General features: G+C 36.8%; 3 protein-coding genes across 4 annotated transcripts; 1 reads left to right on the top strand and 2 right to left on the bottom strand.

Moving 5' to 3' along the window:
* The first annotated feature begins 261 nt into the window (after positions 1-261).
* Positions 262-3,291, top strand: LOC116139016 (probable U6 snRNA-associated Sm-like protein LSm4). The gene is made up of 8 exons (XM_031424696.1): positions 262-416; positions 562-600; positions 888-929; positions 1,091-1,189; positions 1,322-1,399; positions 2,084-2,123; positions 2,507-2,674; positions 3,010-3,291. The coding sequence occupies exons 2-8, from the start codon at positions 598-600 to the stop codon at positions 3,030-3,032; spliced, it is 453 nt and encodes a 150-aa protein (XP_031280556.1). The 5' UTR covers positions 262-416; positions 562-597; the 3' UTR covers positions 3,033-3,291.
* A 94-nt stretch (positions 3,292-3,385) lies between these two features.
* LOC116139015 (WD repeat-containing protein GTS1) lies at positions 3,386-6,730 on the bottom strand. Its single transcript, XM_031424695.1, has 8 exons — positions 6,521-6,730; positions 6,202-6,409; positions 6,030-6,125; positions 5,651-5,725; positions 4,931-5,041; positions 4,453-4,544; positions 4,122-4,206; positions 3,386-3,945 (listed from the first exon to the last, which is right to left on the bottom strand). Exons 1-8 carry the CDS (start codon positions 6,649-6,651, stop codon positions 3,580-3,582), a joined length of 1,164 nt encoding a protein of 387 aa, XP_031280555.1. The 5' UTR covers positions 6,652-6,730; the 3' UTR covers positions 3,386-3,579.
* Positions 6,731-8,376: 1,646 nt separating this feature from the next.
* LOC116139018 (uncharacterized protein OsI_027940) lies at positions 8,377-11,489 on the bottom strand. 2 transcript variants are annotated; one of them, XM_031424699.1, is made up of 6 exons: positions 11,332-11,489; positions 10,223-10,409; positions 9,725-9,878; positions 9,573-9,610; positions 9,338-9,485; positions 8,377-8,897 (listed from the first exon to the last, which is right to left on the bottom strand). In XM_031424699.1, exons 1-6 carry the CDS (start codon positions 11,334-11,336, stop codon positions 8,788-8,790), a joined length of 642 nt encoding a protein of 213 aa, XP_031280559.1. In that variant the 5' UTR covers positions 11,337-11,489; the 3' UTR covers positions 8,377-8,787. The 2 variants fall into 2 exon arrangements, with proteins under 2 accessions (XP_031280559.1, XP_031280560.1); XM_031424700.1 differs by having other exon boundaries at positions 8,377-8,894.
* Positions 11,490-17,911: the final 6,422 nt, after the last annotated feature.

The raw sequence follows: 17,911 nt of genomic DNA, 5'->3' as shown, positions 1-17,911 counted from the left end.
CCTATTAATGTCTTCTCCTTGGTTGTTAAAACTGAAAAACGAGAAGCTTAATAAAAGCTATTGGGAACAAGCCTCTAATTGTGTGACCCGTGAGTTATAAATTGGTCTTAAAAAAAAGGAAAAAAAAAAAAAAAAAAACATTATACTGTACAGGAAAATTGACATTTAAAAAAAAAAATTCCATTGGGGGGTGTATAATTGAAAAGGGGTAATTGTGGAGGCAATTGTGATAAAAGAAAAAAGTGGGACATTTTAAAAATAAATAACGCAGCGGGTGTGTTATTTGGTTGGCTGCGTAGTGAATGAGTGAACTGCCGTACCGTCTTTAGCAAAAGCCCGCTGGATCCCAATTTAAGAATTAAGAAAGAGAGAGTAGAGGCATCGAATCCAAAACAGCTTCACCTTCTCCTCCATAGGTATTTGCAATGTTTCTTTTCTTTTCTTAGGGTTTCTAACAAATCACCGCTATGCTTTATCTTTAATGTTCGCTTAGGGTTTTCAACTTTTAATGTAATCTTTTCCCTACTGTTTTCTCTCCTTCTGACTTTGGCTAATTCGCAGGCTACTTTTGTTTGCTGAGTTTTTGCCCTAGACAACATGGTAAGCTTCTTTCTTAACGTTCCTTCGTGCTGTGCTCAATTTGTTTCTCCAGAAATCAGGAAAAAATTTGTTCTCTTTAGCAATTCATTTTGTACTGCGTTTTTGCTAGAAGTTGTTCGAATCTTGAACTGAGGTTTTAGCTTCTGTTTCGTTTCCAAAGCAATATTGCGTCGTCTTTGCTCTTTCTTTCTTCTTCTTGATTAGAGGAGGATTTTTTTCGGTTTTCATTCTTGTTTGTAATTTGAAGCTTTTTGTTTGTTTAATTAAATTAATTTCTGTCTTTGCAGCTTCCTCTTTCTCTGCTTAAAACTGCCCAGGGTCATCCTATGGTAAGAGATTTGTCTTCGGTTTTCGTCTTGAACTCAATAATCTACTTTGGTGTGATTTTTTTATTTGAAAGAAAATTTTGCCTCACTTTTTTTTTTTTTTTCTTCTTTTTATGTTGTTTTGGTTATAATTTGTAATTTTTAGTGGTTATGTTTTGGGACAGTTGGTAGAGCTAAAAAACGGCGAGACTTACAATGGGCATTTGGTCAATTGTGATACTTGGATGAACATCCATCTCCGTGAAGTAATTTGTACTTCCAAGGTACTTATGCTTTACAGGATTTTATCTCTTTCTTATTCTTTCCCACATACATTTTTTAGTTATGTTTAGATTGATAATTTAAAATAAACTCTCTCCTATAAGAGACTTGGTTTAATTGGAATTTTAATGTAGGATGGAGATAGGTTTTGGAGAATGCCTGAATGCTACATCCGCGGTAATACAATTAAGTATCTTCGAGTTCCTGATGAGGTATCTGATCTATTCACATTTTCTATTATCTATTGTTGTTTCACTTTGCTTAGGTGAATCTGTTCACATTATTTGTATCTCATCAAAATAAGGTGTATGCATTTCTTTACAATTTTGTTTCATCAAGGGATTATAATTGTTATTTTGCTGTTTGTGACCTCATAAATTCATGTTTTCCTCTCATGTTTGTTGATGCATAAATAGACACTCGTTATGCTTTGTTGAAAGATCTTTATTTGGCTTTATATTGTTCCTTTACACACTTCTTTGTTGAAAGTTGGTTGGATTTATAATTTGTGTACCAAAAGTCACTTAATTGTGAAGATATAGCTCCTCTAGCTGAACCGAATTTATGGTTCATACTGTATTTCTTTTCGCAAATGGGGTCCTGCTGCTAATATTACAAAATATGAAATAATTCAAAACGGTGATGTCTCAACGTCAGCATAAAGCACGTCTTAGTGGTACTTAAAATTTGGATATTGGCTTTGGTTTTAATTCATTGTGGTTCTTAGATCTCCAGAGCTACAATGTTAAAATTCAATTCTCCTGAACATTTAGACCAGAAAAAGATGATTTTAAATATTGTGGACTTCGGTTTTTCTTCTTGTTTGTTTTGGTTTCTGTTTACTTAGTGACTTTTGGTGGCTGACTTTAATCTCATTCATTACCTTTGCATTTCAGGTGATTGATAAAGTTCAGGAAGAAACCAAGAGCCGCTCTGGTATGATTTACGCTCTCGCATTTTTGAGCAAGTGACAAAGTTGTTTATCTTAATTTCTATTTCTAATGGAGAGATCAATCATGATGAAAAAAAAAAAAAAAAAAAAAAAGTTGAATATTATGCATGCACTAAATTGTAAGGAATAAGTTGCTATTACTCTGTTTGAATGTTGCAGTTCCAATTATTGATTACTGTCTAGATCAGTGCAATCATCATAAATATCATGCTTTTCCTAAATACTCTTTATTAACTGTCATGTTCTTCCTTACCCTGTTTTTGCAATTACTTTTGTGTATTTTTTATTTACTTTGCTCTTGGTTTGAGTTGTATTTGACCATTGTTCCCCAATACAAGTTTGAAATCTAAACTTGAGTTCTTTCCAGATCGTAAACCACCTGGAGTAGGGCGTGGCAGAGGAAGAGGTAGAGAGGATGGTCCTGGTGGGAGGCAAACGAAAGGAATTGGTCGTGGGCTAGATGATGGAGGTGCTAAGGGTCCTGGTGGGGGCCGAGGCAGGGGCGGACCTGGTGGAAAGACTGGTGGTAGCAGAGGTAAGACTTTTCTAAAAATGTAGGGAGGAAAAAAATTAGTGGTTTTTCTTCTTTAAAATTTAAAGTGGGATGTATGTGCATGTCAAAGAGAAATTTTTAGCTGGTCTTGTAAGGGTGTCATAGCAGGTTGCTTCTTGACATTATTTCCTATTCTTTCAAAATCAACTTTTTGAAACGTCACTTTGTGGATCAGCGGATTACCTCTTAAATATGCTAAAATTCTGAGATTTTGAAGATAAATATTCCCATAAATTATTTTTTTGTTCATTTCTTTGATATCATAAAATGCATTGTGTCTAAATAATGGACAAATGATGTTTAAAATTTGGTGGCAGGTGGAGGTCGAGGCCGAGGTTGATGTGCTTCTGTAAACCTAAGGGGGAGTCTGCCATTTTTGAAGGCATTTTTTGGCCCATTTTCCATGTGGAACATTTATTTATCCAAATCTTTGGCCCGTTAAGTTGGAATGGTTGGTTTCTAATAACAAATGTATGTAGGCTGTATCAAAGTACTGAATGAATTTAGGGTTTTGTATGATGGTTATTTTAGTCATTTATGTCTTTTACCGTGTTGAGGTTCAAAATTATGATAGTTGATTTTTCCATTTCATGATTTTAGATAATGCTCCTCTTTTGCCTGCAAATGTGTCTTGAGAGATTCAAACTGTATTGGTATTCTTATTGCACATTCAATCTTTCACGAGCACCAAAAAATCAATTAGCAACTTTACATTTAAGTTATTTGTCCCATGTGTAGAGAGTAGTTAATCATGATGGTGATCTGATAATTTTACCAGAAAAAGACTTTTCACTAATTTCAACAAATAACTTACGAACAATACCCAAAAGTGAAGAAACAAGCTTAAAAAGAAAAAACTTTTGACAATAATTAACTGACTTTTCTCGTCAGTAAGGATGATGCCTATTTTTCTTCCGAGTAGTAGGTGACCTCGTAACCATTGAACTTGAAATCCAGGAACGATTTGTCTCCACAGACTCATCAGACAACCAACAGCATAAGCGGCCATCCTCACCACCTGTCCAACCAAAAATACCTTGGCTTTGGGCAGGTTTACTCCGCATGCTTGACATTGGCAACACACTCCGAACAACTGCACTGTGTCCACCCCCAAGAACTGCTTCTGCAGAACCTATTGTTGTCACTCCTTTATAGTTTACCGGGAAGTAGCCCATTGTACCAGCAACTGTACCACCGATAACCCATAAATTTCCAGAGTCCTCTGAATAGTGACAATCAACAAAATAGTCAACCTGCCAAATCAGATAAGCAACTGATCAATGGAATGTTACGTTGTACAAAATCTTGTTATTTTTTAAGTTGATGTGAAGAACTTGTCATTCTTCATAGCAATTTGAATTTGTGCAGGAACTTTTGCTTTTACCAATCTCGCAAGATGAGCATAATTCTTTTAGGGGATGACACTTACTTGATCCAGTGTCCAACTGTCAGAGGCTAATGTACGAGCATTTTCAAAGCTTACTTCATTCTTTCCATCCTTCCAGTCCCAAATACTAGAAGCAGTGGTAAATTACAGTTAAATATCATTAAAATCTACGGACTGAAGAAAACATATATACTAGTGTGCATGTATGTAAAATAAATGAAGTTCCTAGGCTATAAGTTGGAGAATGTAGGCCATAAAACACGCCACTGTGAAATGGATTGTGAATGGTAGACCAAGGAGAAAACTTTTGCCATACAATATTCTTGTGAATATCAACAATCACTATAGATCACTCTACAGAGAATAAAGATACCTTAAAGTTTCAATGTGTGTCAAACACCAGAGCTTCTGATATGTTTCTCCAAAAAACCCAACTTTCCCAATCGAAGTTCCCACATTGATGACCTATGTAATCCAACAAAATTCATAAGATATAACTGATTATTAATAAACTTTGTGCAATTGATATTTACTTTTTTGTATAAGATGCATGTAATTGAAAACAAAACACCCATTGTATACTGAAAGACCATAATCACTGGACACATGCTCAAAGCGTAAAAAGTAATTAGTACAATATGCTGATTTAAGTAAATATACGTAACGGCAGGATGTCTTCAGCACACACCCACAGAACCAGGACTTAATCTACAATGTGCAGTCAATGCTTTCAAGACATTTCAAACAAAAATGGGATTTCAATTCTGTCTTTCACATAGCCACACAATACCCAGCCTGACACAATTTCATACGACATTTTTAACAATCATAATACAAACATATGTACTTACCGATTCCAAATGATCATCATCATTGATATCTCCAGTAGTATCAAATATACATATCAACCCATCTACAGAAGCAGAAAGAAGCTTGTTTTGATGGTCAGGCACAAACTGAACCTGTAAACAATCATGGAGTGATTCTGAAACAATACAAACAGATTTTGAAGGATGAACTCTAGAAACAGGCAATATTCCCGAGGAGATGTTTACTCATTAAAGAAATGCACTACACTAAAACAAAAACAGAAAAAGAAATAGATAAACAAAATTGACTCATCTTCACAGGCTCCACTAAGTAATGCCATGACAGGACCTTGGCACCATGGTGATGCAAAATTGTCCACCATAAAGTAACATAATCATCCATTTATTTAGTCACATACACAAGTTCAAATATAGGTAAGATGCATGGCAGTGTCCATGCACCAAGATTTTTGCAGATTCAATATATCCAAAACCATTGCATTAACAACAGAACTCAACACTAGCACTGATTTCTATGGAATTCAGTAGAAAGGAACTTTGAAAGAACCAATTAATAAATCGCCATAGTAGATTTTTCTATTATATGCATACAGAGATTTAAAAATAATAGATGATTTATGTCCCATCTTGATCCTTTATAGCCAAGTCAGATTCAAGTCATGTAGATATCATCCTCAGGGATAACAAGTACTTCAGAAGTAAATAAAAATAAAAACACATTGCACAGACATTATAACGGACCTGAGTTACATCATCAACATGTGACTCCTCCAAACAAGCAACTTGCTTTTTGTTCCTCCAATCCCAGAAGAGTATCTGAGTCAGATTAATTTAAAAAAAAAAAAACCAGTAAATGAGCATTAAAATGCGAAACTATAAACTTTGAAATGAATACATAATATTCCACCAGGGATGAACCAGAGGAAAAGGTTAAAATTGAAATCACAAACTTTGGAGTATGACCCCAAGGCCAAAATGAATGCATATCATTCCTTCAATATGCAATGGCACTCAGTTCATAACAGTACAGGCACCCAATGTCTTAATGAAGACCCTTAAGGAGCAAAATGTAATATAAATAATAAAACATTCAATAGGTAAATATTGAAAGTGATGAAACCTGTGAATTACATCCAGCAGCAAGTAGATTATCGGTGGATCCTCCAAATGAGAAGCTGAAGATCTCCTGAGAAGAAGGAGCACTTATACTGGACACCTGAAATATTAAGATTACAACAGACAAAAGTAAGTACAAAAAGGAAACTGCATAAAAACAAAGAGAAGTTACAAACCTGATGGAAAGATCGAGTGTCCCAAGCTCTGATGGTACCATCAGAAGAACAAGAGTGCAATACATGTGGAGTAGATGGAGCTGAGAAACTTATACAGTTTATAGTTCCAGAGTGACCTTTACATTCACCATAATACTGACCGGTAACTGGTGAGTAAAGCTTCACTGCGTTCGTTGATAGTGACACCGCCATTAAAGACCAATCGTCCCTTCGGTTCATAATTTAAACCAAAAATAATAATTACTTAATTAATACAATAAAATAAAAATTCAGATAGAAACAATAGATTGAAAGGTGAAGAGAGAAAGGGATGAATTACTTGGGGACAATTTGGAAAACATAATCGTCGCCGAAGTTGGTTTGAATAGAGTTTTTGAGTTCAAATCTCTTTGTTGAATTTCCATTCTGTGATACACACTCATCCACTTCCATCTCTGTGCCTTCCTCCATCTCTCTCTCTCTCTCTCTCTCTCTCTCTTCTTACGTCTAAACTCAACTGTCAACTCCACCCCTCCTATCACTATCAGGGTTTTAGGGTTTATAATCCCGTAAAGTCATATTCAACTGAGTGTCTTTTATCCGCCAGTTAGTTTCTGCCATGTCATCAAATCTAGTGTTACTTGTTATCCGTTCTTGTTTATTTTCTTAATAAAATATACCATTTATAATGTAAGTAATTTTGGGCAAATTTTATGGGCTCCATCCTTATGCTTCCAAAAACCGTTAAAAATTCCTAAATATTCTCTAAACATTAAATAACACAATTTTAAAAACTTGCAAGATCCATAATTGATAAGTCCGAAAGGCAAATCAATTCAGGAGTAATGCTATAGCCACCGACAGTAGTGTATCAAATGACGTAGCAAAATTTTGACCATTGATTAATATTAAGTTAAAATTAATTAACAGTCAGGATTTCATCGCGTCATTCATTGCATAAATTCGGTGCATTACCGTCGGTGGTTGTATTATTTTCCATCAGTTCAGTGGCATAATTGGTTTCGATTTACAAATTCTCTCTTTTTATGTACTTCCGATGTTCTTCAAATTTTATTTCTTTTATGTATTTCAAAAACAGTATTTTAAAACCCAACCAATTCAACCGAGGCTCAGGGCTTTCATCGGGTCAGATGACCTGTTTTACTATTCATCGAAAAGCTTAGAAATTGAGATAATAATTGATGAACGATTGAAGATCAGGATGTTAGAGTTTTTGAAGAGAAAGTGCTAATGAGTACAATGGTGGCGACGGAGTGATTTTTTGTGAGTGAATCGATCGAAAATAGAAAAAGTAAAAAAGGCGACACCAACAACCGACTTTTGCTAGCGATTAGTGAGGTTCACGAGGGTAGGGTAAGTTGGGTTTTAGTTAGGAGATTGAGGGGAGTATTTTTGTAGCAATGGGGAGGGTTGTCAACGCTAACTTCAGTGAGATCTAGCCTGGAATGTTAACGCCGATGTCAATGAGATCTAACCGAGATATTGGTAGATTTATGGGGAATAGACTTAAGGAATGACTGAGATTGCATTTAGTGTATTGGCGACAACCATAGATTTGTTTTGGAATGTGTTCGTTAAATTTCAAACTTGTAGAGATTTCACAGTAATTTTCAAGGGTGTATTTTCTAAATTTTAAAATTTTTATCACCCTATTTAACCGGCAATCAAATTGGTTAAACCAATCAACCTAGAACTCAGACAACTTTGTTGAGTTGCACCTCCGATTAGTTATTAAAACATTGTTCAAAATTACAAATCACGAGGGTCTACTCTAACCGGAGTAACGAGGGCGTTTCTCCTTCTAAGCAATTCATTTTGTAAATTAACTATGACAATTTTCATGCGAGACTCATTTAGAGGCATAAATAAGTGAAATAACAAAGTGGATTTCGTAAAGAAAAATAATACAGTTACCGAAGAATGCACATCGAATTGGTACATCGAATGACGTGACAAATCAAGATTATACCACGTCATTCGATACAGATTACGCCACAACATTTGGATGCCACGACATTTGGTACACATCCTTCAGAAATTGTAACATTACTCTTTCATAAAAACAAATAAAGCATCAAAGCCGCAAAATGTAAAATCAAAGGAAAAAACCAAGCTCGCATAGCATCATTTTCTTTTCTTAAAATATCACATTCAAATCATCCCATTCGCACCATATCACAAAGCAAGCTCAACCGGATACTTTTGAGACATGATAGGTTGATTTTAAACCATAAATCCATACAAACCAGCAACCTACTCCATAAGCATAAATGGTAAAGATTTAACAATAAAATTGTTTTTAGAATGTTCATATAACCTGAACTAACTGATGTTTTACTCTCAGATCTCAATCATGCAGTGACTGAGCTCACAAGCTCACTTCCAAATTATCGTTCATGAAACAACTAAAAAATACAACATTCTAAAATCCAAGTTAAAGAGTTTTGGCAGGTTATAAGACACATAGTGCGCCAAATAATAAAAATTTTTGCGCCACTTGATTAGGGGAAAACACTCATTGATCCCTCAAAGAGACTGAAAATTTTATCCCATGCTGCAACCATGACATTCTAAACTACCACAGCATCATGTGCTTGGAGCAGCTTCCTTTTTTGCTTCCGAATTTTCACCTTCCTCTTCTGGCTTTGTTTCTCCTGGTGCTGAGCCACTACCTTGTTCCCCTGGTTTTGCCACTTCTAGATCCATTGAGTCAGAAAGTTAGTATTCATAACCAATTAGAAAAATGTAATAAAAATATGAAGAAAGCAACCCATGCCTATCCTTCCACATCCTAAGCGGACTGATAGGACTTGCATGATTACAGTAGATCCAGGCATGCAAATATACCTACAGTTTTTAATTTTTGAGAGCAATATGACAACCTACTCAAAAGTAAGTATGAACATCAAAGACCTCAGAAATTGTAAAATGTCCTTCAAGAAATGTGCTCCAAAGACACTTTTGGCTGGGGTATATACCATAGTTTTCAACAGTCTATTTAGAACTATCGTGATGTTGTTTATGTCTAACCCAAATCATTTATGACATAACCCAAGTATAATAAGACATCCCAATCCCATAAAGAAATGATGAAGACTACAGCAAGTCCACTAAAAAAGACTTGTGGCATCCTTACCTTCATCATCACTATCTTCAAAGTCACCCATTCCCTCGTCACCCAAGCCCCCCATGCCCCCCATGCCTCCCAAGCCCCCCATGGCCCCCATGGCCCCCATGCCTCCCATGCCCCCCATGGCCCCCATGCCTCCCATGCCACCAAAATTCTGCAAAAATAAAATAAAGCAAAATTAGGAAAAAAATTCCCAGTAAAATGTTCAAAACAGCAATGTTCATCAACTATATAACCATACCGAAAAGTCCATCCCTCCAAGATCCAAATCACCAACACCTAATCAAAACAAATAGAAAATTTTTTAAATTTCTCAATGATATCATCATTCATAATCCCAAACAAGAAGTTAAGGAGCAAAATATATAATTAAAAGAAGTATAAATTGCATACCATTATCCTCATCTTCATCCACCCATTTGTCCCAATCAACTTTGATATAATGTGGTGTCTTGCCATCTCCACGTAATAGCTTCTTCCACCACCCCTTCTCTGCCTTTTCCAAAATGCAGAATATGCTTCTTACTCCAATATTAATTTTACTTTCCTAGACCAATAAGAAACAAAAGTGTAAGACACAGCACAAAAAAATCAGAGAACTAGGTAACCAAATTGCCCAATTTAACAATAATTTCAACTACTAGCATGCTCATACATACAAAATCTGTCTTCGTTCCCTCTGCACTCTGAGGTTGAATTCCAACAAAATTAACCAATTACCCAGGTCTAATGACTAGAGACCAAGATAGATTCATTTCAAAATTAACTATATAGCCCAGTGGAATTCATCATCGTATTAAGTCCCTATTATCCACATATTTTACTACCATCAAACAACCTATCACACAAATAAAACATTACCATGGAAGTATAATAGAAGCAGCATCTTACCTCCACATTGACCTTATCGAAAAGATCCAATTTAATCTCATAAAGGTTGTTTTCTGCTCCTGCAATAGCAGAGAAAGTGAACACTCCCTCTGGCTCGAGATTGACCTTTGCATTTTTTGAGTCAGGCAACAGAACAGTAATGAAAACCTTGTCTGCCCTCTGGGCCCACTTCACCTCAGGAACACGGCTACAATATATAAAAAGCATTTTAAAGAAAGCAAAACCTCAAATGGATGTGAAAATACAGAGACACAAACATTATCTGAGTATGGACCCTTATTAACCAGTAAATGAACACAAGCTTTTGATGACAAAGTGATTTGGAGAAATAGGTACAAGACCAACCAAACAAATCGTAAATGTATATTGTACACAAAAACATTAAACTATGTGTAAATTGGAAAGGTACAACAACTCACATGTACACAAACATCAAACAACCATGATAACATACACTTATCTTGTATTGCAACATTCATAAAAATTCATTTGTAGACAGGATAAGCAGATCTAATGTGATTCTCCAGTAAACTTCTTTTGTTATGTATCAAGATGACTATCTTATCACTGCAAAATTGTTTATATTTTGATCCCCTACTAAAGTTGACTGTCTAAAAAATATTAATAAATCAAACAGCAAATGAAAAGTCTAAATTGAAGCAAATAATCCAATCTGACAAAATTTTCAGTTACGCGCAACTGGTAGTAGAATGATACAAAACAATATATACAATACACACCAAATCACAAAACCCTAACTCAACTGATACAAAACACACTGCCTTTAGATTAGCCACATTTCACAAAATGAAGTAATAAAATAGCCTTTGAATCTTACTCTAATTTTCTCCATATTCTAAAACCCTAATTAGAAGACTGAGATCTTCAACCTGAGAAATTTGTTAGATAAAAGCTATATTTATTTTAGCTTAGCAGCCAAACCAAATATTAGCAAAAGGGAACATTAAGTGATTATTGTACAAAATAAAAAGTAACAAAATACTTGTCAAACAACGGCGGCATAATCGTAAATCAGTAGAATCGGAATGTCAGAGAAAGAGAATAAAAAACGAATAAAATCTACGAGAGAGAAGAGAGCAAGAGCTTACCTCATCTTGTCTAGAAATAGAAACGAAACTGTAAAACCCTAATACAAGTTTTAAGAGTTGCGACTGCTTGTGGTTTTACGGACACAGGTAATAACGAAAGAGCCTATGTAAGCGTCATTTCTAGTTCTTTCGTCCGAGACTCTAGATATTTCCAACTATATTATATGAATGCTCAGACCACTACTGGCAGGGTGAGCGGTGATTGTTGAATCATAAATTTATGATGGTGATATATGAGATCTGACGGTCGTGGCATACCGGCATGATCATGTATAGTGATTTCGGTAAGTGTAAAATGGATGGGCATTTTGAATTGGTTGGAGAGATTTTCGGCCTAACACAAGAAAGCCCACTAGGCTAACGGTAAACGACCTGATGGGCCTGAAATTGTTAGGTATAATATAAACCCAAGCCTTATTCTTGGGGGGGAACTTTTTCACAAGTTATTTTAATGCAAGTATAAAACGCATATCAAGAGCTCAATAAATAGACCCTTTTTGGCTTTTTCTCTATTAAAGAAGTGAATTGTACATAACATATAGTTTACATACATTGAAAATCTTCTTTTTCTAGAAATAGTTAAAAGATGCAATGAAATAGCGCTTACTTATTGTCACTTGAAGAGCAGCTTAATGAAATGAAATTGGTGAGGTAGTTGATGATGGGCGCATTGTCCACACTTAAACTATTGAGGTGGAACTGGTACATATGTACAAATGTGACTGTGACTACGGTTGGTGAAATTGAAGTCTGCGTTTATGGTAAGATTGCCATTCTCGTGAAAGCCCACCCACCGGCAGTTTCAGATGCCGGCCCACAATTAACTTCTTCACATGGGAGGTTTCTCTCAGTATTCGACGAACACAACCCATTTGGTTGACCTAAAAATTCAAATGTGGGCAAATAAAATATAGAGTCCACAAAGGACATAAATGGTGATTTTGATAGTCTGTTTAAATGGGTAGGGAAAGAATAAAATAATGACTACGATTCTAGTCTCCTACAACATAGAGGTTTACGAAATTGGCGGGCCAATAAAGAATATATTTGCCATAGTAGTAAATATAGGCTTACCAATTTTAATATGTTATCTGAAGATTCTATTTCACTTTTCAAGTTAATTGCAACATTCATGTGATGAATATATAAAATTAATATAATCTCGTTTTTATTTCTAGACTCACTTCGTTTCTCCACCAACCCAGCTGTTATGAATAAAGGGTCGTTCCATTTATTCTAACAATAAATTTTGAAAACTAGAGTATAATTGATAAAAAAGGTATAATTTCTATTTCATTCAGTCATCTTTACAGAATACAAGAGTACGCTTATAAAGTCTGTACAGAGGAAACTATTCTAGGAAGGTAGTTACTACCATTCATAAATCTCGGCTAGAATTAGTGTAGTCCATAATCAGTGGACACCGAATAACAAATGGAAAGAATCCTGTAATCTCTACAAGATCCTCTGTTAACAACTCACGCCAACACCCCTCCTCAAGTTGGTGCATGGATGTCTCCAATGCCCAACTTGAGTGAGTTATAAATACCTTGCTTGAGACAGCCTTTGTAGAATATCTGCCAGTTGTTCTTCCGATTTTACAAAAGGAAACTGAACTATCTTAGCTTCAAGCTTTCCTTGATAAATGCCGGTCCACTTCAACATGTTTTGTTCGGTCATGTTGGACAGGGTTTTGTGCAATCTATAGCCGCTTTATTATCACAAAACAGATTCATGCAGAACCAGAGAATAGCCAATTTCCCAGTAGTCTATTAGCCAAGAAGCTCGCAAAGTCCTTAGCCATGCCTCTAAACTCAGCTTCTGCATAGATAGTGCAACCACCTTTGTTTTTTCTTCTCCAAGTAACTAGATTACCCACCACGAAAGTGAAATATCCTGATGTAGATTTTCTGTCGATATACTCCCAGCCCAGTCAGCATCCGTGTAACCATCAATATTTAATGATTATATTCCTGAACATGAGTCCTTTTCCTGGGGAAGACTTCAAGTACCGTAAAATTCGGAGCACAGCATTCATGTGATCTTCACTAGGATTATGCATGAATTGACTCATCAAACTCACTGCATAGGAAATATCCGGGCGTGTATGGGACAAGTAGATTAGTTTCCAACAAGCCGTTGGTAACTTTCTTATTCTGGGTATTTGGTTTGAGTGTTCTCCCAATCCATGATTTTGAACCATTGGCGTGTCTAGGCTACAATCAAGCATTCCTGTTTCGGTAGCAAACAAGTACATATTTCCTTGTGGATAGAAATATGCCTTGATTTGACCGAGCACTTCAATACCCAAAAAATATTAATCCCCAAGATTCTTCATTTCAAACTCGATTGCCAGATGCTTCTGCAAACTAGAGATTTCTCTCATCATTTCCTGTAATTATCATATCATCAACGTAAATATTAAAGCCGTTACCATCCCTTGTCGATGCTTCAAGAACAGAGTATGATCCGAGTTGCTCTGTTTGAACGCATGCTTCCTCATAGCCAAGCCAAATCGTCCAAACCACGCTCTAGGTGATGCTTTAGTCATAAAGTGCCTTTGCAGTTTGCATACCACTCCGGTTTGTGATGAGTAGTAAGGCCTGGTGGAATGTCCATGTACACTTCTTCTGCTAGATTCCCATGAAGAAACGCATTTTTTACATCGAACTGATGTAGAGGCCAATCTAAGTTTACAGCGAGAGACATCAATACTCTGACAGTGCTCACTTTGCTACTGGTGAAAATGTCTCCTGATAGTCTATACCATATGTCTGAGTATATCCTTGCGTACAAGTCTCACCGTATCTCTCTATTGACCCATCTGCCTTGTGTTAATGGAGACACACCACCTACATCCCACTGTTTCTTTCCTTTGGGTAATGACACAAGCTTCCAAGTATCATTTTTTGCAAAGTTGTCATCTCTTCAGTTATTGCTTGGATCCATTTGGGGTATCAAGGCCTCTTGTACGTACTGGAACATGCCAAGATAACTTGTACACAAAAGCTTTAAGGGGTTGTGATAATTTCTGGGTGCAAACATAGTTCGCAATCGGATACTTGTCTTCTTTTCTCCATGGTCTGGTGAGTATCGATTGGTGGTTGACCACGGTTGTACCAGAACGGTAATTGTAGCCAACAGAAACATCTATGTATTATTGGGAGAAGGGTTTAGAGATTGTACCTCAGGAGTATTTCAGGAGAGTGATCGTTTGTACTAACGTATGAGGAGAGGGCTGGTCTTGCTTAGTGAGTTGATCTTGATCTTGCTCTAGAAGTGGGAGAGTTCCAACCACATCAGTTCCAACTAGATTAGTGTCATGCCTGGTGAGTCCCAACCAGAACAGACGGTAGTTGAGATGGCTGAGTTTCATCAATTTGTTTATCTCCAAATTTGTATCTTCAAAGCCTGGCCAGTTCTCCCAATTGTCCACATTCTGTTCTTCACATAACAGCTCCCCCTGAAGAGAAGAATGGGGACTTTGATTTGGAAAGAAAGTCTCAGATTCAAGAAAAGTGACATCCATTGTGGTATAAAGACGCCTGGTAGTAGGATCATAACACCTATAGCCTTTCTTATGTGTGCGTATCCCAGAAAAACACAACGAATGCACATGGGCAAGCGTTTGTTCGCTGATTTTTATGCAGATGAGCATAAGCAACAACACACCGAATATGCGTGGCGGAAGCATCAAGACAGATGGCAATGACACATGATGAGCAAGAGCTTGTGGAGTTTCAAAGTTTAAGACTCGAGATGGCATTCGATTAAGCAAGTAACAGCAGTGCCAACTGCATCTACCCAATACTGTTGGGGTGCATGTGCTGCTGTTAGAGGGCTCGAGCTGTTTCGAGAGATGCCTATTTTTTCTCTCCACAACACCATTTTGTTGTGGTGTTTGAGAACAAGTGGTTTCATGATAAAGGCCATGTGCTTGGAAGTATTCTCGCAACTCATTATTGTCATACTCTCCGCCATTATCAGATCTAAGAATTTGAAGTTTGCAGAAAATTGTGGTCTTGATCATATTATGGAAAGAACGAAAAATTCCAAACACCCATTCTTATTTTTCATCAATACAGCCAAGTCATACGTGTGCAGTCATCTACAAAGATCACAAACCATCTAACCCCTGAAGAAATTAAATGGGAGCGGACCCAAAATCTGAGTGAATTAACGTAAATGGGGTCTCAATTTTTTTAAACTTATGGGATAGGATACACGATGACTCTGGCTAGAATGCAAGTTTCACACCTAAAATTAGACCATGTAAATTAGAAAACAAACTTGAAACAAACGCTTTAAGTAAGAAAATGATGGATGCCCCAGTCGACGATGCCACAACCAAATCTACTTCGAAGCATAGTATTTGCCCGGCCGAAGTCGAAATCATCCATGTAGTACAACCCTCCTTTAGTACCACGACCAATAATCTCCTTGCTGAGAAATCCTGGAAAATACAGAAACTTGGATACATTAGTGCACAACAATTCAGTTCTTAGTAGCTTGGCCTATAGATAATAATTTATTCGAAGAGATGGAACTTATAAAGTATTTGATAGTGAAAGAAACGGTGAAAGTGCCATCTTCCAGCCTGTAACTGGGTATGTCACTCCATAGCATGGCAACGCACGTCCGTTTTTGTTGAGTAGTTTCGACAAAATCTTGTGGATCAAATGTCATGTGATCAGTTGCCCTGAATCAACAATCACACCATGGTTACCTGGATCATTAAAGGCCGGATTTGTTTGCAATAGCAGGAAAGGAGTCCTCTTGTGGTACAAGGGATAGCTGAGATCAGTGTTCATGAGTGCGGCTCGGCATGAGTCTCGCCTGTGCCAACATCACGCTTCTTTTTTGTCTTGAGTTCATGCCACACTGGATATCCATGTAGCTTAAAAACGGTGTCTCTGGTATGTTTCATATTCCCACGTGTGTGCAACCCCTCCTCTACTTGTGACTTTGACTTTGTTGATGGGTTAAGCTTTCCATTGGACAAAATCTGAAGGACAGTAGGTGCTGGGATTTCTGTCCGCCTTTTGAGAGCATAACAGCACTAGGCGTGGTATCTCCTTTTGTCAACATACTGCTGCTGAGATCTTCCCTGCGAACATGTGCATAGGCCTGCTCTACTGTAGGAAATGGCTGAATTTGAAGCACATCTCCTCGAATCTGTCAAGACAATCATTAGTCCATCCAAGAATGTATAAACTCTATCCTCCTGGAAAATAGAATTATACCTCTGTATATCACTTTGCATTTCATCGAATTCGGTCGACGAAAATCGATTTCTCTCCATAGACCTTGAAGATTGTTGTAGTATGTCTCGATAGATCCCGCCTTGTTTGAGCCTCGTTACCTTCCTCTTGAGATCATAAACTTGCGAGGTGTCGGTGCCATCAAAATACGTTGTAGCGATAGCGTCCCATACTGTTTCGCAGTTGGAATCTGATGTAGTTTCCGATCAGTTTTGGATCCATTGAATTAATCAGCCATCCCTTCACCACTGCGTTTTCAGTTCTCCATTTTCTAAAAGTAGGATCACTCTCTTGGGGTGTGGAAGATCCCCATTTATATATCCCAACTTGTCTTTGCCTGAGATGTACATCTCAACAACCTGGGACCAAAGTCCTAATTGGTGTCATCCAACTTGAGGCCAATCGGTGTGGCACCAACAGATCGTAACCAGTGAGGCTGGGGTCTGGTTCAAATTTGTGATATTCTGGAGGTCAAGTCTGCAAGAATTGGATTCTCGCCTTGGGAACTCTCTATTAAGGGAGTACTTTCTGCCATTGCCCTCAAAAAAATTCAGAGAGTCCTAGAACCACTGCCTGATACCATGTAAAAAAGGTAAATATTCTATTTTATTCAGCACTTTTACAGAATACAAGAGTACGCTTATAAAGTCTGTACAGAGGAAACTATTCTAGGAAGGTAGTTACTACCATTCATAAATCTCGGCTAGAATTACTGTTAGTCCATAATCAGTGGACACCGAATAACAAATGGAAAGAATCCCTGTAATCTCTCCACAAGATCCTCTGTTAACAACTCACGCCAACATTAATGTTTTAAGATAAAATGATAAATATTGGAAAAACTAAATGACCATGAAAACAACTTCATGTTTAAACTCTCTGAGGCTGTTGTTAAACAAATAATGCTAGATATGTGTCTGTGGTTCCTGTAGTGTAAACCCAAAAACTGCATATTATTTGGCAAATCAAATGGTGGAGAATGTTCAGCAGATGCTCTTATTGTCAGAGTCATGTTTTTCTTTTTGGAAATATCTGCGTGTTTGATTGCTGATAAATGATAATAAAATAGTGACAAATTCACTATACGACCACATGGCTACCGTTTGTCTGCGTATCCATTCCATCCTTTTCTTTCTTTTTTAATTCCACCCAGTCCAGCTGCCAAATATGACCACCCTCTTAATTAAAAATTCCAATTATAATAAATGAATCAATTATTATGTAAATCTAAAACTCTATTCATTGAATCAATTTTCTTGCGTTATAATTAATTAGACTATTTACTGGGGACATACTTTGACTAGATTGGTTATGAATTA

This window comes from Pistacia vera, unplaced genomic scaffold, assembly GCF_008641045.1.
Source record: "Pistacia vera cultivar Batoury unplaced genomic scaffold, PisVer_v2 Contig346, whole genome shotgun sequence".
Lineage (NCBI taxonomy): Eukaryota > Viridiplantae > Streptophyta > Magnoliopsida > Sapindales > Anacardiaceae > Pistacia > Pistacia vera.
The sequence above is the reverse complement of the archived record's forward strand: the minus strand, read 5'-3'. Positions and strand labels throughout refer to the sequence as shown.

Bases quoted from the DNA above. Each gene is read 5' to 3' on its own strand.
- LOC116139016 (XM_031424696.1), top strand. The intron at 930-1,090 runs GTAAGAGATTTG...GTTTTGGGACAG, and splicing joins CTGCCCAGGGTCATCCTATG to TTGGTAGAGCTAAAAAACGG. The intron at 1,400-2,083 runs GTATCTGATCTA...TTTGCATTTCAG, and splicing joins ATCTTCGAGTTCCTGATGAG to GTGATTGATAAAGTTCAGGA.
- LOC116139015 (XM_031424695.1), bottom strand. From the start codon at position 6,651: ATGGAGGAAGGCACAGAGATGGAAGTGGATGAGTGTGTATCACAGAAT. The intron at 5,042-5,650 runs GTCCGTTATAAT...GATTGTTTACAG, and splicing joins ATGTTGATGATGTAACTCAG to GTTCAGTTTGTGCCTGACCA. The intron at 4,207-4,452 runs GTATCTTTATTC...CACTGCTTCTAG, and splicing joins ACACACATTGAAACTTTAAG to TATTTGGGACTGGAAGGATG.
- LOC116139018 (XM_031424699.1), bottom strand. The intron at 9,611-9,724 runs GTATGCAATTTA...TGTTTTGATTAG, and splicing joins GGATGAAGATGAGGATAATG to GTGTTGGTGATTTGGATCTT. The intron at 9,486-9,572 runs GTATGGTTATAT...TTATTTTTGCAG, and splicing joins TTGGAGGGATGGACTTTTCG to AATTTTGGTGGCATGGGAGG.